The 26,672-nt window shown below is 35.3% G+C and overlaps 3 protein-coding genes across 3 annotated transcripts; 1 reads left to right on the plus strand and 2 right to left on the minus strand.

Annotated features, from left to right (window-relative positions):
- Positions 1-7,842: 7,842 nt before the first annotated feature.
- LOC145118723 (protein FAR-RED ELONGATED HYPOCOTYL 3-like) lies at positions 7,843-8,952 on the minus strand. Its single transcript, XM_079054408.1, has 2 exons — positions 8,554-8,952; positions 7,843-8,439 (listed from the first exon to the last, which is right to left on the minus strand). Exons 1-2 carry the CDS (start codon positions 8,926-8,928, stop codon positions 7,879-7,881), a joined length of 936 nt encoding a protein of 311 aa, XP_078910534.1. The 5' UTR covers positions 8,929-8,952; the 3' UTR covers positions 7,843-7,878.
- Positions 8,953-9,652: 700 nt separating this feature from the next.
- Positions 9,653-10,560, minus strand: LOC145122285 (protein FAR1-RELATED SEQUENCE 5-like). Its single transcript, XM_079057908.1, has 2 exons — positions 10,551-10,560; positions 9,653-10,488 (listed from the first exon to the last, which is right to left on the minus strand). The coding sequence occupies exons 1-2, from the start codon at positions 10,558-10,560 to the stop codon at positions 9,653-9,655; spliced, it is 846 nt and encodes a 281-aa protein (XP_078914034.1).
- A 3,546-nt stretch (positions 10,561-14,106) lies between these two features.
- On the plus strand, positions 14,107-15,259 carry LOC145119578 (putative aquaporin TIP-type RB7-5A). The gene is made up of 3 exons (XM_079055254.1): positions 14,107-14,286; positions 14,388-14,638; positions 14,730-15,259. Exons 1-3 carry the CDS (start codon positions 14,160-14,162, stop codon positions 15,102-15,104), a joined length of 753 nt encoding a protein of 250 aa, XP_078911380.1. The 5' UTR covers positions 14,107-14,159; the 3' UTR covers positions 15,105-15,259.
- Positions 15,260-26,672: the final 11,413 nt, after the last annotated feature.

Below are 26,672 nucleotides of genomic sequence, written 5' to 3' on the forward strand. Positions count from 1 at the left end.
ATCCGAATTCTACAGAGGTTGGAGCTTCTTTCTGAGGTAAAAAGCTCAAAGCTTTCCTTGTCATTTTTGATTTGTGCTTCTTGGACCAATTTTTAGGGTTTTTGGTCCTAAGGTGGAGACTTTATGAGCAAATGGTCTCCATTGGCCTAGATCTGCCATATTTCAGGGTAATATGAGTTGTATGTTCATAAAAATCCAATCTTGGACGTGAATATTGAGCCATGCATGAGATCTAGACTTTATGAGGAAGAAGGAAAGGTGTTAGAGTGATTAGGGACCTTTACAGCCATGCAAAGGCTTAACGGTCTCGACTTTATGGATTAAGTGATCTTAGAGAAGTCAGATCTAGAGTTTGAGTTTATGTCTTAACCGTTTAAGACCAAAAATCCAAGAAAGGCTGAAACTGAGACTTACGCTGAGCGTAACTCTCAGAACGCGCAGCGTAAGGGGTTGAGACCCCGATTATGGATCACCGGCGTACGCCCCGCGTACAGAGATGGTACGCGTCGCATACTGCCTCCTGTTGACTTTCGTTGACTCTTAGGGTTTTGGTCAACATTTGGACTTTTGGGTCAGGGAAGGGTAAAATGGTCTTTTACCCTTCTGTGGGATTGTAGGAAGGGATTTAATCTAGCCTTTGAGAGACATTATTTATTTTAGGATATTGTTTATGTGATTAGGCGGGGGCTAGATCAGTATATCCGTGTGCGAGATTATCTGAGTTACCCGAGGTGAGTCTTCTCACTATACATTACCTAGAGTGTTATCTATGTGTAGACCGGAGGATCTTATGTGCTATGTGTATGTATGAGATTTTGTGTTACGTGATATATGCATGTTATGTGTTGTATAGACCGGACCGGAGAGTCCAACGATATAGACCGGACCGAAGGGTCCAACGATACAGACCAGACCGAAAGGTCCAACGATACAGACCGGACCGAAGGGTCCAACGAGCTATGACCGGACCAGAGGGTCCAACGAGCTACGGGACTGGAGGGTCCCGCTGAAACACATCGACCGGAGGGTCGTACTGTAGCCTCGAGTGGCGTATGTGTTGTATGTGGTATTTTGGGGAACTTACTAAGCATTTATGCTTACCGTGTTGTGTGTTATGTGTTTCACGTACCAGTGAGGATCGCGGGAAGACGCCGGCATGATCAGTACACACTCATAGAGATTATGTTGAGATTCTGGGAATTGTTTTGTGTGTTGATGACATTGGATACATTATGTTTTGACATTGTTTTATTTTAAAAAAAAAAAGTATTATTAAAAATGAAAAATTGTTTTGGAAATTTACGTTGTTACAGTGTATGTGTATGTTTAGGTGTGTATAAGATAGTGAGATCAAAGTATTCAATATATAACAAGGTTTGACAAAATATGAAACAAAAAGGGCGACGTTTAAACCTCAAAAATGAAAAAATAAAAAATTCCTTAGGAAATCCCTCGGAAGTTCCTACGCATTTCCTGGGGATTTCCGACAAAAAGATTTTTTTTTTCAAGGTTCAAACATCGTTTTTTTCGGTCAATATTTTGTTTATTTTCATTATACATGAAGTATATTAATTTCACCAATATATATATATATATATATATATATATATATATATATATATATATATATATATATATATATATATATATATATATATAGAGAGAGAGAGAGAGAGGTTTAGATTCTATGGAAAACAAAAAACCCTAAAAAACATAAAAATGCATAAAAAAAATACTTAGATATCACAAAACTTTTTTTTTTGAATTTTTTTAATAAATAATCGCAACTTTTTCTTAAAATTCGCTGAAAAAAAAAATCAATATTATTTTTTTTTTTTGTAAATTTTAATTTTTTTTCAAAATTTCTTTCAGCGAATTTGTATAGAAAACTGCGATTTTTTCAAAAAAAAATTTTGTGATCTCTAAGTATTTTTTTTATGCATTTTTATGATTTTTAGGGTTTTTTTGTTTTCCAAATAACCCTTCCCTATATATATATATATATATATATATATATATATATATATATATATATATATATATATATATATATATATATAGAGGTAAGTTATATTGAGAACACGTAAAAGGTTGAGAACGCGATAACAATTCATTTTTGTTAATTTGTCAAAATAATGTCCTTATAGTGTAAAATTTTAAAATACGTTTATTTCCTTAATTTATGCAATATTAAATTATTGTATTTGTTACTTTTAATTCGACTTATAACACATATCCCGAATTATTCGTACCTACCATCTTCATCTCCAAAATATCCGTCTTCTTTCCTTCACCCGTCTTCTTTCCTTCACCTTTCAATCGTTACAGTACAGTTCCAAGTTTGTGTCTTTTTTTATTATCCGATGATTTGCAAGCATCTTTAAGCTGGAATTGGGGGATCCTTCTACATCAGTTTGTTTCTGATTACATATCAATAATCTCGTAGTTTTTGGTCTTCGATGATATGCAACCAATGTGAAGCTGGAACATTGGGATTCTTCAAGATTACTTGCGTTTTATCGTTCAATATCGTCGATATAAAAGCTTATGGAGGTCGAATTTGAAGGAGGTTATGCAGTCAGGAATCGCACAAGAGGTAAGTTCCTTTTACGTCATTCAACATTTTTCATAAATTTAATCGGTATTGTCATCATTATGTTGTTAATTTCACTTGGTATCCAATGTTTTACATTAGTTTGCAATGTATACTTTCGATTTTGTCAAACGGTTCATGGAAGATTTTTGACCTATGTTCTCACTTATATGTTCACTGTTAACTTTTTTTTTCTTTTTTAATCATATAAATCGATTTGCATAAGGTTGAATGGTGTTATTGGCATCACTATGTTGTTAAATTCAACTGCAAATCATCGATTGAGTTGAGTTTGCAATGTAGATGGGTTGATTAGGTAAATATGTTGACAGGTCTTTTTTGCCCAAATTTCACACTTATGGGTTACCTGCTAAAGTGTTTGCACTACATTTATTCACCATAGATTCCATTTAAATGTATCTTATTTCTGTTTTATTCATATGTTTCAATTTGCATTATGTTTATGGGTGTAGTTAACACTTAATAGTAAGATTAGACTTATGTTTTTGTTACCATGTATGATCTTATTTGCCCTAATTTCACGCTTTTCTGTTACTTGTTAAATTGTTTGCACTACATTTATTCACCATAGATTCCATATAAATGTATGTTATTTCTGTTTTATGCATATGTTTCAAATTATATTATGTTTATGGGGGTAGTTAATAGTAAGAGTAGACTTATACTTTTGTTATCATGTATGAACTACACTAGGGCGCATGAAAAGTAAGCGTATCCATAACAGATACGCACTTATGAAATTAAAGAATGATCCCTCAAACCCAATAATAATAGATATGGACGTAGATGCATATGATTCTATCAGGATTACCCCCATACCAACCATTGCAAAACATGGAGTTCTGACTCAAAGGTCAAAATTCAAACCTGTTTCAACTGTTAAACCAATTCAGAAAGAAGGGAGTTTTTTTTATTATTTTTTGAATTAGTTATCACACCAAAAAGCATAGTCTTCATTATTTTTGTTTATGCCTCGGTAGCAATACAAGGTCAACATTCCGGACATAGTGTTTCTGTTGAAGTGCTTCATGAAAATCGTTCAAAGCAGAAATGTGATCCACATTCCACTTCCCATTCACCTGTGCATGGTTATACAAAATCAGGTAGCTCATTAACACTGACTTTTTTAATTTGCTAGTGTAACTCATTTATCTTATTTACTGTCTTTTGACTGATATATTGTATTTTCCACCAAAAAATTTACAGATATTAGAAAAATGGTGTTTAAGACCAAAGAGAAACAGCAGTCATCACATGATGACTCTGATTTTGAAGACCCTAACCCATTTATCAGCCAAAATAAAAGGAAATCGCCTCCACTTGTAACAGTCAAAGTTGTGCAACATCAGGAGAAGAAAGCTAGAGCAGACGTGGCCAGCCCTCAAGCAATTAAGACAAAAGTTAAAGTCAAGAAACTGGAAAACAGAAAATCAAAAAAGGGAGTTCTAGTGGGTATTCCAATACAACCAAGGCGAATACATATTCGTACGTCACCAAAAATATTATTCTCCACAATGCACGGTCTGACGAATGGACAAAAGGAATATTTATCATCTATTGGATTTGGTCCCCTTTTAAATATAAAAGTAGATGGGTCAGCATCACGAATTGGGTACTATGCGGTCAACAACCATGATCCTGAACGAATGGTATTGACTGTCGAGCGGGGTGAGATACCAATTACTAGGCAATTGATACATGACATGTTGGGTCTCCCTTTGGGAAATATCAATATCAATTCATTAAAGTTCACACCCGCTGAAGACAAAACTGTTGATTTGTGGTCTGTACAGTTCAAGTCAGAAAATGATATTAGGCCCAAAGGCGTACAAAGGGCGATTAAGAGATTAAAAGATGTTGGGTTATTGTTTAAAGTCAATTTTTTGGTGCTCATTTGTAACACTCTTGGACAATCCAAGAGCATAGGCACATGTGATGTATCAATGCTTGCAAGGGTTTCAGAGGATTTAGATTTAAGCGACACAGATTAGTGTTCATATGTGTTAGAGTGTTTGAAAAATGCAAAACATGCATGGAATTCTATGAGCGATACATCTTACTATGTTGGTCCTATCGTCCTATTGACGGTACCTATCTTACAACCTAACTTACTACATTACTTCTACTTATTTCGTTAATGACTTATTCACTGATGATTAAAAATACTATATCAGTAATGAATTATTGACTAATCCTTGTTCACTAATGATTTATGCATCCCTTTTTTGGTTAACATATAAGCTTTATACCTGGAGCATGTTTCATGTGATGCTGTTACGATCGACCGTGGAAGACCTGCTATATGTTTCTGGGATGTGGAAACCATATGCTTACGTGAGGAGTATGAAATCAGAAATGGTGGAATTCGTACTGGTGAACTTCAGGATCCTTACATACCACAGGATGATAATGCGGAAAATGTTAACTTGGCGAATGGATCAGTTGAGGTTAGAAAAATTCCGCATCATTTTTTCATATTCATCACATATTACTAATCTTTCATCATGTTTTCAGGAATACCTTTCCAACATTGAAAGTATGTTCAACAAGCTAGTTGAGGATAATAATTTGTTGGACTCAAAACTGGTAGAAGCAATCGAAAGGCATCCTCTTATTTGTGATTTCGACGAATGGAAATCCAAGATCAGAATCTTCCTTAATGATGCATCCGCGAAATATGGAGGTGGCAGTTCTAATGATTCAGGCAATATTGGACCTTTATCCCAATGGTGGTCAGACAACGCAGAACAGATTAACAGGTCCTGTCAAATGGCAAAAAATTCTGTTAAATCGTTCCACAATTCACCCTTTCCAAACTGGAGCATCGGGATGACACTGGAGTTTGCTGATATCATTAGCAATTCACCACTAAAAGATATCATGAAAACTCCAAAAGACCAATGTCTAAGTCCTCTTCCATTATCAATTGTTCCTATTCATAGTGACGACGGTGCTGTCCGCGCAAGAGAGTTAAGGCCAAGAAATAAGCCCCCTGTACTACGTTCTCCGTTCATTGTACGGGCAGTTGATATAACCAAACGTATATCACGTGCTCAGAAGGACCTATCTGAATGGGTTTTCTCAACACAAGGTCATCCAAGGTATATACAAATTTCTACATATCTGATAAAAAAAATTATTTATATAAAGATGATTTAACTTTTGAGATGTTATTTTATGCAGTGACGAACTTCTCCGGACATGTGCTGGTGTAGCTGCTGAACGCTTTCACATGGAAAGCTTTTTCCCCAAATGTGAACTGTTTGGACACGTACTGGATTGCTGGAGTCATCTGTTAAATTTCGTTGAAGATTTGCGTTCCAATTTATCTCCTCGCAGACTATTTGCCACTACAACGTTGACGGTACAATCTCAATAAACACTAGCATTCATTAATTATGTCGTGATACAATCTTATACGCTTGCACATACATGACTTCCACATTTTCACATTACACCTTCAACTTCATCTTCCTAATACAATACTCACATTCATTATTAACAACCTCGGTAATTACATTATATATCTTCTTCACAGAGTTTGTATCTCGAAAATACTGCGTTGACAGAGGAAGATCGTCAGAAAATTTTTATTGAAAATTTGAGCCTATCCATTGACGATTTTGATGCAACACTGCGCGATGTTGAATTAGTATGCTTCTATATCCACTTTATATAATTACTCGGTGTTTTTAATACTTTATCAGATATTGATGTAAGCTTTACTTAGTGCATTGACAATACCAACACTAAATTTTTATTAAATCATATGCTTAATATTTGTTTCAGCTATTCCTACCAGTCGTCCGTGAATTTCATATTTTCCTTGTCGTACTCGACTTTCATCAACCAGCCTTTTGGATCATTGACAACATCAAAAGAGATGAAGACACCCACGACACATATGGTCTACTACCAGATCTCATTGTAAGATACAAATACAGATTGAAATTATTTTTATATATAAATCCATCCTTTTCTAACATATAATCCTATATCATTTCCAGCATTCATACATGACTCAATATTTGCGGTCTGTTCACCATCCAAACGCTGAAGCCTTTTCACATGTCCCAAGACAAATCCTCCAACTATCTTGGTCAACAGTAAACAATAGCACTGACTATGGTATTTTTACTATGCGTCACATGGAGACGTTCATGGGTGGAAACATCAGAGATTTCAAAACTGGATTCAAGTAAGAGTCGCTTGTACAAGACAACCAATTATCTAGACTACGGGTTATATATCTTTGCAAAATAATCAATTCCGACTACAACCTGCTGAAGGATTCAATCCTTCATCAGGTAGCAGAATTCCAAAAGCTGACTGCATCTAACCGACAACAAATATTGAAAGATGCTGCAACCAGGATCCATGACAGACTGACTGAATTTGGTTAAAGAATGTTGTGTTAAAAAGTCCTTTTGTTTACCATCTGGGAAGATTAATGTTATTTACTTTTACTCTATTATGTAGATGGATCAATGCAGCTTACCTGTCTCTATTTTTCTTTTTGATTATGTACCTCCCTTTTGTCTTCATATTATATGAAAATGTATTTTCTTAATATTATATGAGTGTATCTTGTGTTTATTGTTAATCGAAACTCATAACTTAGACTTTTCTAGCTGGCTTTTATATTGCATACGCAAGTTGTTTCAACATGTTACTCGAAACTGATATCTTAATGTTTTAGACTTTTACATCACAGATTACGCGGGTGGTATGATTTTATATAATTTGATTTAGTTACTAACAACCCCACTTAATTTCGTAATAAAACCATCATAAATGATGTCCATAACCAACTAATACATCACTACACATGTACCATGCATAGCCTTTTACTTTTTTATTTTAGTCCACTAAACCATACATAGCTATAACATTTTCTAAAATCACATACCCAATCAAAACAAACCTTACAAACATCAAGCCATATCATCATATATGATACACGTACATAATCAACACACGCATCACCATCTCATTAAATACCATGGTTGTATACAAATGACACAAACATCACCAGCATCATACTATCTCTAATAGATTGAACCAAAAAATTATCCGATAAAAAACTAAATCAACAAACAAAACAAACTGATATTATTCAATTTAAAAAAATCCAATGCAGATGTGCAAACATAAGTCATGCCATAAATAATAAATTATTAATGATAAAGCAAAACATCACTAAACTAACACTTATCCTAACTACAATTGGATTTCTCACGCACAATTCTTACTTTGCAAGTCCTTCAATTATGATTCACATATAAGTTGCATCCTGTGCACTTTCGTGAACCACTTTTTGAAGATGCAGATGCCCTCTCCGCTGCACTAACCATCCGTTTCTTAGTCCCACTTCCTTTATTATGTATCACTGGTGGGACATTAATTTCAATGTGGTCTGTCATACTAACCCCAAATAGCCTAAACACAGCTTCATCACTTTCATCCAATGCAATAGTATTAACCGGATCTTGCTCAAAAACCCTCCTCATCGTGCGTGTTGTTTTCACAAAATCTTCTAATTTTTCCTTATCATTATGAAGACGCTCCAGACAGTACTCTATGTTACTATATGCTTCGGTTAACAATTTAAAAGTTTCATCTTCCATTTCAGCAAGCCCATTCTTACTGACCAGCAAATGGCTAGAAATAATATCCCTTCTCCACCTCTGCAGAATATATTGCTCGGGTATCTCCTCAATATGATTATTCTTCAGAACTGCAAACACATGTCGACACAAAATACTCATTCGCTTGAAGAGTTCGCATGTACATTTTACTTTCTTTTCTGGCAACTTCAGTTCCACCTACATCAAAATTTTAATCCATACTTTAGACACACTTTTTTTTTAAATTTCTTTGTTTAGATTCTTATAATCATTACTGATGCTTGTACATTCAGATGAATATTAGGAACTAACCTTACACTTTGTCTTCACTTGTCTCCTTTTGTCCAAATGTGTAATCATTACTACCTGCCACCCATTAATATTTTCGACACTATCAATTGAACAGTTCCATGCTCCTTTGTATATCTCCTTTCGAATTTCTGCAAAAACTGTATTTGTATACACTTTTGATGCATGTTGCTCTAATCCTGTGCCCATCCCAAATTTATGTCTGGTTCTCTTAGTTTCATTATCAAGACGACGCTGCGTGTTACGTTGTTTTCCAATCGCCATGTCATAGTTCACCATGAAATACAAAAGGAAATTCCCATGATGTGAGTACTTATTAAAAAATGAATTTGCACTTTCAGACCTGGAAGTTGTTTTCATCAGTCCATGCATTGGCATGTCCTTAAAATAAGCTGGTATCCATGAAGTCCGCCTGCGATACATGTCTTTAAACCATCGTTTATCTTGCAGATTGTGATCCTTCATCAATGACTTCTATGCTGTTTCAAACTCAAGGGGATCCATATATATATATATATATATATATATATATATATATATATATATATATATATATATATATATATATATATTCCATACTAGTTTTTTGAAGCATTTTCTGAAATCCGTGTTTTTCAGAACATCCCCACTTACCTGATACACAACCATTTTGTGGTCAACACATATGCTTTTTAAACTTAAAATTACCCATACATTTTAAGATATAAATGTACATTCATCAACAAAATTCATATTTCATTACATACAACATACCTTTGCTTGTAGTTTTTTCGTTATATGCCATAAGCATAGTCTATGCTTGGCGTTCGGGAATACAGCTTCAACTGCCTGCAGAATCGCTGGATCCTGGTCTGTTAACACCAATGTTGGTTCTTTTACATGAGCTTTTAAAAAAGCTTCAAGCAACCAACAATAAGACTCAATTTTCTCATTACTAAGTAGGCCAGCACCAACAGTAACATATCTTTTGTGATTATCAATAGCTGTAAAAGGGACAAATACCATTCCATACCTGAATAATAATAGTTGTCATTATTAATGAAATCATACAAACATATTAATAAAAAATACACATCATACAAAATAACATGCACAATAACACTTACTTATTTGTTCGAAAGGCAGTCTCAAAAGATATCACATCTCCAAACTCCTTGTAGAATACCTTATCTGTTTCATCAGCCCAGAACATAGCATTTAACACGCTTTCCACACATTTATACTCAAAGGAATAATCCGGAAAATCTGTTTTCCTCTCATTCATTTTATTCACTACCAATTGTGCATCCTTGTTGCCTATAATGTTACCCAATTTTTTCCTAAAATTTTTGTAATCACTCTCTTCGGGACCAACACACTCATACCCACCTTTTAACGCATGACGAAGTTTATGCGCCTTAGTTGCACCTACATTTGTTGTTGCTGCGCGTATAATAAACTCCTTGTCTGCATAATTTAATTTTCTAGCTTTTTTTGAATGTCTGCGCTCTTCTGTGGTATAAAGAGGGTGGTTGTGCAGCTCTTGAAACTCTCTAATTTGAAACTCATTTGTTCCAATACTAACACGTTCAAACTTTATCAATGCTTTAGAATCCGTTACAATAAAGTTTGAGTTCCTATGTTTCCTTCCACTATTATTTGTATCCATTGTATCCAGGCTTCTATCTGGTATTTTCCCATCGCGATTGCAAACAACATACTTTATCTTTATTGATTTGTCATGCTGAAACCTTGTAGTAGTGTTCAACCGAACATCAAACCCAGCATGTTTTGCATATTTTCTATACATATTGATTGCATGTGTTAGTGATTCGAAGGTAACATCATCATCAGGCATAAATTCTTTCGTGACACTAGGTTTCCACAGCTTAGAAGATCCACCAGGTGAATATAAAATGCTATTGTTGACACATTCGTTTATTGAATCAGATTCCAAACCTGATCCAAACAGTTCCAATTAAATTATATTTATAAATATAATAAATTTTGTTAACATTAACCAGAATTCATTACCATCACAATCATCAACACTTTCAACTGATTCATTGTCACTTTCATATTCATCAGATGTAACTTCGTAGCCACCTTTGATTGCTTGTGTCGAGTTATCTGTTCCACCAAAAAAAATATATCCAATATTGAGTATTACACTACCATTTTTTTATATTATTGATTAAACATTAACAATCACGGTGGAATATAACTACCGTTATATAAATACATTTTTACCCTTCCATGAAATAAACAAAACTGTTTTGACTAATAAATAATTGTGAACATTAATGATTGTCTCATCATATATTCTACAATGATTTCAATACAACTACGAAAATACACCAATTGTATTCAAATCAAATCAAATGTATTCAATCATGACTGAACCAATAACATATATAGATAACCCAATATCATCACAACTACAGTAAATCATTTGTGATTATCAACCTATTCAAATATGTTTTAACGTAAAACCACATAACTCCATAAATTAAGCAATGATTCACAGATAACTAAGATTATACAACTTAATGTAATAATAACTCTATATTTGTCACTAGTAAAGTAGCTATGTTCATACAACACATCATAATCATCACTGAATTTCATTCACTACTGATTTTACTTTTCATTCATTATTGATTAACATAGTCTCACATTTAATACCCATAGAACATCAAATTCAATCACAACTGAGACCACAAACTTTCATAAATTAAGGAATGATTAACAGATAACTAAGATTATACAACTTAGTGGAATAATAACTCTATATATTGTCACAAGCAAATTAGCTACGTACATACACCACATCATAATCATCACTGACTAAAATTATTTACGCATTACACAATATTCATTCATTATTGATTATCATAGTCTCGCATTTAATACCCATAGAACATCTAATTCAATCACTACTTTTTTTACTATTGATTTTAATTTCATTCACGTCTGTATCATTGATCAGTGTAAATCATTTCAATCGAAGATAACAATTTTATTTCGTTTTAACAAAAAATAACAATTATTTTTCGTTTCACATAATGATTAAAGCCAAAAAAAAATTTATGAACTCAGACACACTTACCTTCACCTTCATCACAAATATCGATCAGTGAATTGAAGTAACCTTCATCACCATAAAAATCCCCACCACCTGTGTGCTTAATCGCAGATCGTAATTTTTTTTCACACGACTACAACAATATTGTTGTACTATTTTCTAAATAACGATTACACGCCTAATGTCGGAGATATGGTCTGCAGAATTAACCAATATGGTTTCATTTACGTTTATCCAATAAACGTTCTTCATTGTTCTGGCTTCAATCATGGAAAACGTATGTTACGTGTTTATTTAATACGTTTAGGTTATGTTCATGTTGCCTAATTAATATTTACGTAACTATGTACTTTCCTATTTAGACCCTTAGCAAACGATTGGTCCACATTTGTTCTCGCGTTTCTCATCCTTTTAGTGTTCTCAATATAACCTATCCCTATATATATATATATATATATATATATATATATATATATATATATATATATTATATACAGTAATTATTAATTAGTTAAAATGTTTTAATGAATATTTGAGGAAACTAACTAATCTACATAATTATATGGACCGAAATAATAATGGGTTGGATCCGATTTCGAAAGGTGGTGGATGTAATTTCTTTTATTAAACATACAAATTTTTTTAAATTATACCTAACATTTGCTATGAATTTGCGAGGAAATGCCTAAAATAAATGTTTTCCTCGGAAATGCGTAGGAAGTTCTGAGGGTTTTCCGAGGAAAACTAACCAATCTACATAATTATATGGACTGAAATAATAATGGGTTGGATCCAATTTCGAAAAATGGTGGATGTAATTTCTTTTTTTAAACACAATTTTTTTTTAAAATTAAACCTAACATTTGCTAGGAAGTTGCGAGGAAATGCCTAAAATAAATGTTTTCCTCGGAAATGCGTAGGAACTTTAGGGTTTTCCTAGGAATGGTCATTTTTTGTCTTTTCTAGGAATGTTCTAGGAAATGTGTAAGAAATTCCGAGGAATTTCCGAGGAAAATTATTTTACAGATTTCTAGAAAATACATTGGAAATGCGTAGGAACTTCCGAGGAAAAAAGTTGCTAGGAAAATTTCGTAGGAACAGGAGCCTTTTTCTAGTAGTGTCACCTGAACTAAACCATAGATGCTTAACAACAACAGAAAACAACTAACTCATGTTACCTAAATGTAACACCTGATTCAAGATATTTTTCATTTTAACCATTGGTGTGTAAATAGTTTGCATTTTTGGTCCTTTGGGGCATTTTGGTAATTTTGGGAAGGGAGTGCGTACGCTGGGCGTACCTCCGGTACGTGTTGGGCGTACGCAATAGGGGACAAACCCTAATTTTAGGGTTTGTACCCTATTTAAACAACGTTATATCCCAAGGTTCTCTCATTTCCCAGCCTCTATTGCCCTTTTGAGCCTAATTTCGAAAACCTAGCTCATCTAGAGAGATTTGAGCCCATTTGTGTGTGTGTTTAGTAGGTGTTTGGTGAACCTTGAAGAACAAGAAACTTGGAGAAGGAGCTTGTAGATCCAGATTTCACTCATCATTTCCATATTCATTGAGGTATAAAACTTAAACCTTGCTCATTATATGCTTAGATTTTGTTATTATGAAGTTTTGGTCAATTTTTGGCCCCGTGAATGAGATCTAGTGAATGAGATCTAGTGAAATTTTACCACTTCAGAAGTTATGAGTTGTTTCCCTTGATGTTTCTAAGATCCATAATCCATAAAGTTAGCATCTTGAGTTACCCGATATTTTTCTAAACTTTTCCTAAATTTTATAACAAATCTTTTTCTATTTAAAATAGTACTCATCTTGTTAGCATGTACTTACTTTAAACATGACAACCACTTGTCGATTACTTGCTCCATTTTAAATGGAAAATGCGCCATAATTGTCATTAATTAAATTATAAAGTCATTAAACTATTATTTTATGCTATTTTAATATTTTAAAACTTATCAGGATATAACGTGACCCGTCCATTCAATCATTGAGCTTCAACTCCCATATTATTATTTTAATTCATGGAAAATTAAAACTCATGATGGTCTTGTTACAAGAAAATGTCTTTATATATTTTGCTGGGCTATATTAATACATTAAAATAGGAAATGCTGAGTGGTGGAAAAATCAAACAAAATGTTTTCAAATAAATAAGATTGTAAATCGATTTATTTGATGAAATCAAATTATTGTAAATAGGTAATACCAGATTCCTTAATTAATCATAATCATATGTAACACATTAGTTGTAATATTCCCAGCCTCTATTACTAACGAACAAGTATTTTCGTAATCAAAGCCGGTGGGGTGGCAACAAAGTCAGGCTCAGCCACCTTGTCCCCAAGGTCGGTGCCACCTCAAATTCTATATACATTCATAGCCACATATTTAACACTTAAATATTGGACTATTATTTTAATAATATGAAGTTAAGCACTATATAATCCTTTGTTGAAACCATTCACAAATCACACTTGTAGCAAGTCAACCATCTCATCTTTTCAATTTTAGCTTCAAAGAGTTCTAAAAATGGTGAAGTTGGCAATTGGTAGCATCGGTGACTCTTTTAGTGCAGTTTCACTCAAGTCTTACTTGGCTGAGTTCATTGCCACCCTTCTTTTCGTGTTTGCGGGTGTCGGGTCCGCTATTGCTTATGGTATTCCAGCTTTCTTTCTCAGATACATAAAATGAAAATATGTGTTAATATTATAACGATTAAATGATAAAACGAATAATGGAGTTTTATTAACTTTTCAGGTAAGCTCACAGCAGATGCAGCACTAGATCCAGCTGGACTAGTTGCAATCGCAATAGCCCATGCATTTGCACTCTTTGTTGGAGTCTCAATAGCAGCCAACATCTCCGGAGGCCATTTGAATCCAGCTGTCACCTTCGGATTGGCTATTGGTGGTAACATCACCATCATAACCGGTCTATTCTATTGGATTGCCCAACTTCTTGGATCCATCGTTGCATGTTTCCTCCTACAATTTGTCACCGGTGGCTTGGTAAGTTTTCATATATGATCATATCTTCGGTGCTAAAACAATTTTTGATTCAAAATCTTGGATTTGTATTTACATATTTGAAATTTGACAGGCCGTTCCAACCCACGGAGTTGCTAGTGGGATGAGCAGTATTCAAGGAGTCGTGTTTGAGATTATCATAACTTTTGCTCTAGTCTACACAGTCTATGCCACCGCTGCTGACCCTAAGAAGGGATCACTCGGAACCATTGCACCCATCGCAATCGGCTTTATTGTTGGAGCCAACATTTTGGCTGCTGGAGCTTTCAGTGGTGGCTCAATGAACCCAGCTCGGTCATTCGGCCCGGCTGTCGTTAGTGGAGACTTCTCACAAAACTGGATTTACTGGGTCGGCCCACTTATCGGTGGTGGGTTGGCTGGATTAATCTATGGTGATGTTTTCATTGGATCATACGAGGCACTTCCAACCTCAGGGGACTATGCTTAAGTACTTTTATTTTAATTTTTTTCTTTTTGTTTCGGTTTGTATTTCAAGTTTTAATGGTCAAGGATGTAACATCCTTATTGTTTGAGTGTAAACTTATGAATTGTAAAATAATCATGTTTACACCGGAATACATACAGTCTTAAAACTTGCAATCATTTCATTTGGTATCTTACTTTGGAAAAATTCATGCTTGTAACTTATAGAACATAGCAAATTATGAATACAGAGGATGGTGATAAAAATGCCAAGATATTGGAGGAGACATTGATGATGATCACAAATGTGAGATGTGGTGCTGGCCGTGGTTGATGCCAAACACATGAAAACATTAATTCTTAGGGAGATTTATGTGATTGATTTACATAATACTTACAAAAACTGTTTCGTTAGTTACAAACCCAGTTAAGGATCATCGACCGGGATGCAAAATGAGAATTTTGGTTGTGTGTTAAACATGTCATGTTTAGGAGTAAATTACCTTAGAAAGTATGAAATGAGTTGCAAGACCGCACATAACCATTTTCCTCCCTAAAAAACATTACCATGTGCAATGTGTCTCGTTCAAGCTTTCTCTTGTATATGAAAGAAGTAAATGTAGAAGGGAAGCAAGAGAACACCATTTTATCTACACATTTTTCCAGATTTATCTACATTTCGAGTTCAGTGGAGACGGAGACAGTGGATCATATTTTTGTTGGTTGCACTTCTTTGATTGAGTATTAGGTCGGATTGCGATTTGGTGGATAGTGGAGATGTCTTGTAACCAAAATTTTCAAACTAAAATTTTCATTTTTAAATTCTTATAAAACCAAAATTTTCATTTTTAAATTCTTATAAAACATTGTTTCATAAAAACCATCTCAAAAAAATCACAAATGTCAATTACAAATCATCATTAAAACATCATAGTGTCCCAAAATATTCGCAATCATAAACTGCAGGCGAATGTGTACAATCAAGCATTTGCATTCCCGCAATCCTCAGAGGTACCTGAAACACATTTAATCAACAACTGTAACCACAAAGCTTAGTGAGTTCCCCAAAATACTACATACATCACAACACAAAATAAGCAACTATGGGTTATCAGCAACCCTGATGACTACCCAAAGTCTCAATGGGCAAACAACACGCCCTGGTGGGTTATTAACAACCCTGAAGACTACTCGAAGTCTCAGTACACACAATAACACATATTACAGTAATAGCATATAGAACCAGCTGGTCATCACAAATATAAATATATTCTACCACACAGGTAAGAATAGTGAGGAGACTCACCTTGCACAGATGACTGATAGAACTCACACCCGAACTGCCGGAACTAGACTCCAAATAATTACATCAATTAACCCTAATTAATAATTAAGGTAATTTCCATACTCCACTAATCCACAGACAAGTCTAATCCATAATTAGGGAAAAGACCGTTTGCCCCTTCAGAATCCCTCACAACTCCACTTAAGGCACAATTGGTCAAAAGTCAACAGAAGTCAACACGCGGATGTACGCGTGGCGTACTCAGATCTACGTTGGGCGTAGATCACACGGATGGAAGGAATACGGGCTCACAACTAGCTACGCTAGGCGTAGCCATGGTTACGCTTGGCGTACTTGACTGATTCTAAAACTTACCTTTTAAATGTCTTAATCATTACGACATTTATTCCATCCACAGATCTGATCCGTAAAGGACGTCCTAGTCCAGAAAGTATATGATTTTAAGCCTTTGCATGTCTACAAAGAGCTAAATGCCAAAACCCTAACATTTCACTTCACTAAAAACTCCATAACTCATGCATAGGAGAAGGGAAAGGACCAAGATAACATTTTTATGACTCTAAACACCCTAAAATGCTTGAAAGGACAACATATATTCTCTGGAGTATTCCATACTCACAAAAATCAAGTTTTTGGGACAAAATGAACTTACATCTAAGCCTAAACAAGCTCTAATGTATGAACTTTATACCTTCAAAAGATGAACAAAAAGATGTAGATTCTAGAACCAAATGCTTGAATGCACCACCACTTCTTGAATGATCTTCGTTTTCTATTAAGAACACTCAAGGATCACTCTCAAGCTTCAAATCTCACTCACAAAGGCTAGGGTTTTGATTTTAGGGTTTGGAGGAAATGGAGGTTGGTCATAAGGAGGTCCAAGGGGATAAGATGTTTAAATAGGGGACACAACCCTAAAAATTTAGGGTTTTGAAGCTACACGAGTACCACCGACGTACTCATATGAATGCCCAGTGTACTCCTCCTCCGCCACGACCCTCATGCTTGTTGGATTAATGTCTAAGTCCATAACTATAATTGGTAAGACTTGACCCGACCCGGCATGGTCCATTTGGGTTGCATGGCATCATGCATTTGGATAGACTATAATGAGAGAAATAACACTTAAGGTTGGTTAATATATTATAAGTTCTAATATATTAATAAGGTTATTTAATTAGTATTGATCAAGAATTAATTTGGAATTAATTAAGTGATCAAAAGGAGACTAATTAAATATATGGGTTGATTGTGTAAATCATTCATTCTTATATATGTGGGCTTGTGATCCAAGATTCCTTATGTTGGACTAAGTCAATGGGGTGGCCCATGGATACTCCATGGAGGTTAAAATCCATGGAGCATAAGGAATGGGTAAAGTTATGAGTTACATGGTGTAACCCTAATAGCCACCATATAAAAGAATCTCATGGCTCAAGAAATCGGGCACTAATGTGTGAGTGTGAGGGCTAGACGATTTCAAGGAGTGTTCAAGTTTCTCTCAAGTTATTCCAAGTGTATTTGGTGTTGTGTGAACCATTTGAGGTGTCACACTTAGGGCACTAGGCACTCAAGCTTCATGAAGACATTCTACATCAAAGAGGTATGTATTCTATCTTGTTATATTTATTATTTTGTATGCTAGATTAGGATAATACCTTGGATGTTCATAATTGTATGTGTAATAGAGAAAACATAGATCCAAGGTATTTAGGGTTGCATGTACACTTAGGAGTGTTAGAATGCTCATAACCCAACAGTGGTATCAGAGTCAGGTTTGTTTTCTTGTTATACTTGCAAAAGTAGCTGAAAAAATCGAGTTGGATGCATATATTCGATTGTTTTGGCTGGAATTGGACTAGGAACATTACCCTAAGATGTTTTTGGACTTATAAACTTGTTTTTGATGTGGTAATGTTCATGCTAATCCAATTTCTAAGATAATTTTCAAGATTTGTATTAGTTTGTATGTTCATGCTAATTTCTTGAAGATTGATGATTTGAATTATCTTGTTCTTATGAGGTTCTTAGATTAATAGAAAAGTTGTGTGAAATAGTTGTTTTCAATCCATTTTAATCTAAGAGTTGATTCCAAAGTGTGTTTTTGTAACTTGTCCTCAAGTTATATGAAAAGTCACATTTAAGAATCATAAAACTCATAAAAGTTGGCAAAGGTTACAAAATGAAGAGTCTAGTTCTAATTAAATGGTTTTATGACTCCATAACTTGTCCTCAAGTTATGGAGGTTCAAGAGTCTCTTCATTAAATTAAAAAAAAAAGTGTAACCTTAATTAGTTCCATAAGTTACAATAAAAAAAAGTTATTTTTTTTATTAATTAGTTTAAAGTCTTCCATAACTTGTCCTCAAGTTATGGAACTTGAAAAGTTTTTTTTTTAATTAAAACTACTTTAAACTCATAAGTTATGAAATTAATTAGTTTTGAATAGTTTCAAAACTTGCCCTCAAGTTTTGGAATTTGAAAATTTTCACTTATGAATACTTTAATTCCAAGTTAGCCCTTAGAATTTTAAAAGTTAAAATTCAACCCTTATACTTTATAATATTATAAGTTAATAATATTTATATATATGTATAAGAGTAAAGTCAGTCTTACCGTTAGTAGGCCTCATTCACGAAGCCGGTCTATAAGGGGGGTATAAGGTTACTGCCTATAAAATGGCAGTTTAATGGGTGTCCACTCTCACCCACCGCTTCCTTGACTGGTGGAGGGTCGTTAGCCGAACGGGTAGGACAAGGACTATAGTTCTCCTTTCATTAAAAGTATTAATGATAAATACTAAGTAACTAAACTCTTATTAATACCCAATCTTAGTTACTTAGGAAAATGTGAATTTGGTGCTAACCCATGAAATTACACTTTGCACTTTGCTTAAGTCGTTAGTGGAGCGTGTGTGGTTAACCGGCACACTAACCTGGACTTAACAAGGTAGGCAAAGGGTAACTTAATATTTATCATAGTATCGGTGGAGCGTGTGTGGTTAACCGGCACACTGATTAAGGGGTAAATATTAAGGGTACCAAGTATATTTGCATGGTTATTCACACCTTGTTTTGTGATCCTCAGCATCCCAGTCACAAAACCTGAAGGGCACACTCGAGATTGAAACATGTCTTTGAACAGTTCAATGAATCTCAAAGATCTAGGACTTTCAAATCCAATTAAAACCTAATAAATTATTTCGTTTTTTCATGGTGGAAATTGGTGAATCGTCATTCGCCTACCTTCAAATATTTTATAGCTTGGATTACGGCATCCCTCTTCTAAGTTATAAAATAGTTTGTTGGGTCCTAGCCTTAATATTTCATATTGGGTGTCATATTAAGGACTTTAAATCAACTATCTTGAATATCTCCCAAAAAGATGTCTGGTCTAGACATTTATGATCTTCCCAAATCTCTTGAAACAAGCTTTCCTAAATGAAGATGATGTCCCATGGATATCATACTTCTTTCACCTCCTCCAATTATTCTCCCTAACCCACAAGTTCCTAAAAAGTTTAAGGTCACTCAAGCCCTATTGGCAAGGCAAGGTCTAGGTGTGATCACATCTTAGAGATGTAGTCACATATTGACAAGCCGGGAGAGTTGGGTTTCAAAGTCTTGAGAAAGTTGGTGGCTCAACTACTTTCTAAGTCACATAGTGAGTTCTTTTGGGAATCCTATGAAACAGACTAAGACAAGACCCTTAATGATCTTATCTATTTGCTAAGATCAACTTCCTAAAACACTATGGACATTGACAATGATGACATTGGATATCCAGTAAAGCTCTCTCTTCCCAATGGAAAGGGATCGGCCATAGTCAACTCGGTTGACCCAATGGTAAAGAGAGAGGCGAAGTCTGAGATAGTTCCATTATCAAGGGTCCATAGGTAACTATTGCCAAAGGAAGGGGCATTGGTTACGAAGCTGCCAAATTTACCTAAGGATGTTAAAGTCAATAAGTTTGGCTCTACTTCAGGTAAAGTCCATTGTCTAACTCTATTAAGTACATGCTGATTCTGATCGCGAAGATGGATTTCAATCGCATGGTTCGGTGATCAGAATTTTGGGCTATTACTTAAGAGTTATGATATTTATATTGCTTAGGAATAAATAACAACAAGGTTTTCATATGGATTGTAAGGATAAGTTTTTCCGCAAAGTTTTAAAATAAAAGAAAAAGGTTTTGATTTTATTTATTTTAAGTATCCTTACAATGACATTTGTGAAAAGTTGTTGCTTATAAGATTCCATTGATAGCAATATTGGAAAAATGGATTTGATTCTTTCGGTTGTGGTAGTGTCTAATATTACCAAATAAGGAAAGATTCTCATCACCCAAGGTTCAATTGGACCGAAACTTGGAATCATGCAAGTTGTATAGTATGATGAATGAGAACTTTCAGCTTGGAAAATTAAGACTAATTCCTTATGTGAATAAGGAAAGGACTAAGGGATCGAGTACACATTCTTGTGCACTGGTCAAGTCCACCACAAAAGATCAAGAAGACTATTCGTCATGATTTACTTAAGTTTAGTAAATATGGTTATACTTATAAGTTTAAGTATAAGTCTGTAGCATTGGAGAAGTTTCAATGTGAGACAGAACGAATAAGAAGAATCAAAGTATGGCAGAAAGATAAAAGTTTCTCAAATCTGAAAAGATGGGAGAGTACTTTAGTATCATGTTTATGATCATCTTAATGATTAAGATACCATATCACAATTGGTCCTCTAAAGTCATCTTAGTGCATTCTTATGACTATGAAGAGGAGTCATGAATTGTTGAAATGGTTAAATCAAAAAGATGAGTCATACTTCGTTCCAAAACAACTCTTATAGTCATACTCCAAGATTGTAACTTGAGTGACATATCTTAAAGAGGGTTTGTTAACACTAGTCAAATGTAAGAGTAAAAGGTTATCTACTCTTGTACATTTGAAATTGGTAAGTTGTGATGTTTTGGATAAAACAGAGACCAACTTAGGCCAATTGTGTAAAGTGTTAGTCTTGATAAAGAATCCGCACTATCTCTTGAATATTTGACAAGGGAGTCTTATATGTCAAGAGGACAGTGGGAGTCTTAAAGCTCTTGAAAGTTTCAATACTTAATCAAGAATAAAACCTAAAGTCCTTCACTAGCACACGACTTGAGGTTTATAACCTATCGTGTTGAAATTTTTGTGCCTATTCAAGTTGGCTTTGCATAAAAGTTCTGAGAGTTCTCAATTGGTTGCACAACTACTTGGAAGCAATGGCAGGCACCTGAGCTGCCAAATGGCAAGAATTTAAGATTGCACAAGTTTAATCAATATGAGTTTGGATTTGTCACTAACCTTGTCTTGTGATTATGGTTTTGACAAATTCACATGGATAAGAACACATACACTATTAAATCTAAGTGTCATAAGGTTTCTCTCCGATTCATGAAAATGATGGTGAGGAAACACTTTCACTAAGTAGATTTTAGCTAGATAGCAATTGTGATATTTGCATTCTCAAAGTCGTTAGTGGAGCGTGTGTGGTTTACCGGCACACTAACATGGACTTGTGAGAAGTGGCAAAGGTCTAAACAATTGAGACTATGATTACGGCATCCCTTTTCATAGTTCTAAAATTGTTTAGACACACATGTGAGCTATCTAAGAGAGGTGTATGATTTTGATAAAGTTTTATCAAAACAATCTAGTATCAGAAATCTGAACTTTGGTAAGAAAGTCAGCTGATTTCTGAGTACATGTCAAAGCTAGTGGGAGCATAAGTGTTATGCTAATAATCATCATGTTAGTGGGAGCATGATAATTATGACAAAGGTTGCAAGTTAGCAATGTTAATTATAGAAAACAAAAGTTTCAATTCGTGAGGTTGCAGGGGTTGAAAAAGTTGTTTTGCTATAATTAAGGGAGAGGAAATTATACTTCATTTCAATTCTAAAAGCTTAGATTGAGATTTTAATCGTATTTAATCAAGGATATATATATATATATATATGAATTTCATGTTGGAATGGCTCAACATAAGGAAATTCTATATATGGGTCCATTATTTGCGTTCTAAAATTCGATTATGATTACGGCATCCCTTTTCATAATCTGAATTTTGAGAACTTGGCAAATTGAAATGGAAATATTATAGCAAAAGACTGGTTTAGTCTTTATGTGAGACATCATGAATCGTGTCCCATATGCTTCGGATATAGGATCGATTACATGTGCTATATTCATCCTTTCTAAAATTTTCCAAATGCATGGGGCATTATGAAGGGAAAAGGTCTAGAATTGGATATGACTAAAATGATTAAGCAATTGTCGAGGACAATCTAAGGTTTACCAAAGATTGGTTGCTCAAGGACAGTTGGAAGTATAATGTTAATTCTGGAAGGACCATATTGACATAATCTGTAAGGAGGCAACTCTTGTTCAGAAGTGATAGTCAAAATGGAATATGGAAATGTTTCAAAGTTAGAAATTATTCAATCTGTGTAAGATTAGGAAACTTAATGAAAGAAGGATGTTTCCAAGGAGCTGATCTCCTTTGGAATGCTCTGTAATGATTGTTGTCAAGTCTTTCTGACTTTGTGCATAATCATTAAGAGGATCAATGCATATAAGTTTAGAATCTAACAGATTTCAGTAAATGGCATGAATTTGGAATTCTTGCATTTGCAGTAAGGATTTGGGACTGTGAAAAGAGGATCATTGGAGTGATGTTCAATTGATCTATTTTACAAAGTAAAGATCATAGACAAACATAGTATGCATACTTGGTGTATGGCATGACTAGTGTTTAGAAAACATAGTGTACATGCTTGGAGCATGGGACAACTATTGTTTTAAATTCAAGTATAAAGTTGATAAAACCGAAACAATGAATAATGAGTAATCAGTATGGTGATAAATAAAAGTGTTTATTTATATTCATAGGGTTTGATACCATATTTGATTCATTTATTCTTGTGTTTCACTTTACATGTTTTGACTTCCAGAATAACTAAGTCGCTCTTCCTGAATGATTAAGTTATTCAAACCATCCACAGTCGGTCATATGTTGGAAGTAGATATGAATCAAGACTGTCATGGGTTGGTTTGTAGAGGTCCAAGTTGGTGGACAAAGTGGTGCTACAACACTCATGAGTGCTCATAAGTTCTGAGTATTGGATTCAACCCGCGCTCGTTTGAATCACTTCATGGATTTTATCACGAGTGATCATGAGACGATAATATCTTATATTCTTCAAACCTAGAGATATGAGTTGTTACTATGAGTTGGTTATACATTGATTGCATGAAAACGCATTGGTAACTCGATGTTATAAAACGTGCCTTTGTGTATGATTCAACAAGTAGTAGAACAAGCCATATGAGTCGAAGTTTATCCATTCCTTTTACCTTCGGGATAAAAACGATATATGTGGGCCCCTCGATGATTTAAAGATGATACATGTGAGTGCTTAGCCAAGCCAGGACTGATTTGATTTGTTCAATCAGTCAGTCATCATGAATCGGAAATCGGGAAACAACAAATGGACATAGAGAATGATTGATAATCCATGTCTCAGTCCATATGATATCTAGAATGGAGGAATATATGATCCCTTATGTAATGGACAAGTCATTGACAAAGGTCAGAGTTCATCGACAAGGTCAGAGTTCGACAGAAGCTTTTGAGAGCTATGATTGCTGATCGGTTCCTGAAGTCATACGCAATAATAGTTTTAGACTTATCCAAGTGGGATACTGTTGGATTAATGTCTAAGTCCATAACTATAATTGGTAAGACTTGACCCGACCCGGCATGGTCCATTTGGGTTGCATGGCATCATGCATTTGGATAGACTATAATGAGAGAAATAACACTTAAGGTTGGTTAATATATTATAAGTTCTAATATATTAATAAGGTTATTTAATTAGTATTGATCAAGAATTAATTTGGAATTAATTAAGTGATCAAAAGGAGACTAATTAAATATATGGGTTGATTGTGTAAATCATTCATTCTTATATATGTGGGCTTGTGATCCAAGATTCCTTATGTTGGACTAAGTCCATGGGGTGACCCGTGGATACTCCATGGAGGTTAAAATCCATGGAGCATAAGGAATGGGTAAAGTTATGAGTTACATGGTGTAACCCTAATAGCCACCATATAAAAGAATCCCATGGCTCAAGAAATCAGGCACTAATGTGTGAGTGTGAGGGCTAGACGATTTCAAGGAGTGTTCAAGTTTCTCTCAAGTTATTCCAAGTGTATTTGGTGTTGTGTGAACCATTTGAGGTGTCACACTTGGGGCACTAGGCACTCAAGCTTCATGAAGACATTCTACATCAAAGAGGTATGTATTCTATCTTGTTATATTTATTATTTTGTATGCTAGATTAGGATAATACCTTGGATGTTCATAATTGTATGTATAATAGAGAAAACATAGATCCAAGGTATTTAGGGTTGCATGTACACTTAGGAGTGTTAGAATGCTCATAACCCAACAATGCTGACTTACACCTAGCGTACAAGGTTGGTACGCCCAATGTAAATGGATTATTTGCAATAATTTTAAAATGATAAGGGTGTAAATGGAAATACCTGGAAACGGGTGTTACAATTCTCCCCCACTAGAATTAGACTTCATCCTCGAAGTCAGCCTCTACGAACAGGTCAAGATAATTCTCTCGTATCTCAGTATCGGGCTCCGAATTCCACTCGGAGCTTTTCCGGTGTTGCCACTAAACTTTGACCAAGTCCACTACCTTGTTCCTAAAGGTCTTCACCTTCCTATCCAGAATCGCCACCGACCTCTCAATGTATTTCAGGCGACCATCAACCTGAATGTCATCCAACGGGACCACAGCTGACTCATCGGCAACACACTTCCTCAACTGGGAAACATGGAAGGGTCATGAATCTGACTCAACTCCTTAGGAAGCTCTAACCAGTATGTCACCTTGTCCACCTGGGTTGTCACTCTGAAAGGGAAAATAAACCTGGGGCCCAGCTTGACCCGCTTCCTAAATCGGATAACACCTTTCCAAGGTGATACCTTCAAGAGTATTAAATCTCCAACCTAAAACTCCAACTCAGAGTGTCGTCGATCCGCATAACTCTTCTGACGGATTTGGGCCATCATCAACCTCTGCCTGACCTGTTGGATAAGCTCTGTCGTCTTGAGTACTATCTTAATGCTCCCTATGACTCTCTGTCCGAACTCACTCCAACAAATAGGAGTCTGACACTTCCTCCCATACATGAGCTCAAATGGAGGCATGTCAATGCTGGAATGATGGTTGTTGTTGTAAGAAAACCCAACCAAAGGAAGGTAGGAGTCCTAGCTCCCACCAAAATCAATGATGCAGGACCGTAACGTATCCTCAAGCGTCTGAATAGTCCGCTCGCTCCGCCCATCTGTCTGCGGATGATAGGCGGTACTGAAATGCAATCGAGTGCCCAGCTCCTTATGGAACATCTTCCAAAATCTGGAAGTAAAACAAAAATACCGGGCTGACACAATAGAATTAGGTACCCCATTATGTGCCACAATATCTTGGACATAGATCTTGGACAATTTCTCAGCAGAAGAACTCTCACTTATGGCTAAGAAGTGAGCACTATTCATCAAAGGATCAACTATCACCTAGATGAGGTTCCATGAGGAGTTGGGCACTCTTCTACAAAGTCTTTGGCAATTTTCTAATAAAATCCATCGTGATCTGCTCCCACTTCCACAGTGGGACCTCTAAGGGCTGCAACTTGTCGTGAGGGCGCTGGTGTACGACCTTGACCCACAAACGAACCATACCACATCTCTCTTCATACACCACCACCAATAGCTATATTTCAGGTCAAGATACATCTGTGTAGCCCACGGATGAATGTAGAATCTCGACTTGTGGGCCTCATCCATCAACACCCGTCGAGCCCCACTACCATAAGGTACCCAAACCCACTACCATAAAGTACCCAAACCCATCCATGAAGAGTCAATAACCCCCTGTTGTCAATATCAAAGGCTAAAATCTGACCAATCACTCGCTCACTCTTCCGATTCTCCTCCTTGATGGCCACCGACTACGCATCTATGATCATCTCCAAGACTGGAGTCATCACATTCATCCTCAAACACACATCCTGAATCGGAGCACTAACTGTCCTCCGACTCAAGGTGTCGGCCACCATATTGGCATTCTCGGGGTGGTACAGAATTTCGCAATCATAATCTTTTACTACATCAAGCCACCTCCTCAGCCTCATGTTCCGATTAGGTTGATCCATATGATGATGCATACT

The sequence above is a fragment of the Lactuca virosa genome, chromosome 6, assembly GCF_052849685.1.
Source record: "Lactuca virosa cultivar CGN04683 chromosome 6, Lactuca_virosa_CGN04683_v6, whole genome shotgun sequence".
Taxonomy (NCBI): domain Eukaryota; kingdom Viridiplantae; phylum Streptophyta; class Magnoliopsida; order Asterales; family Asteraceae; genus Lactuca; species Lactuca virosa.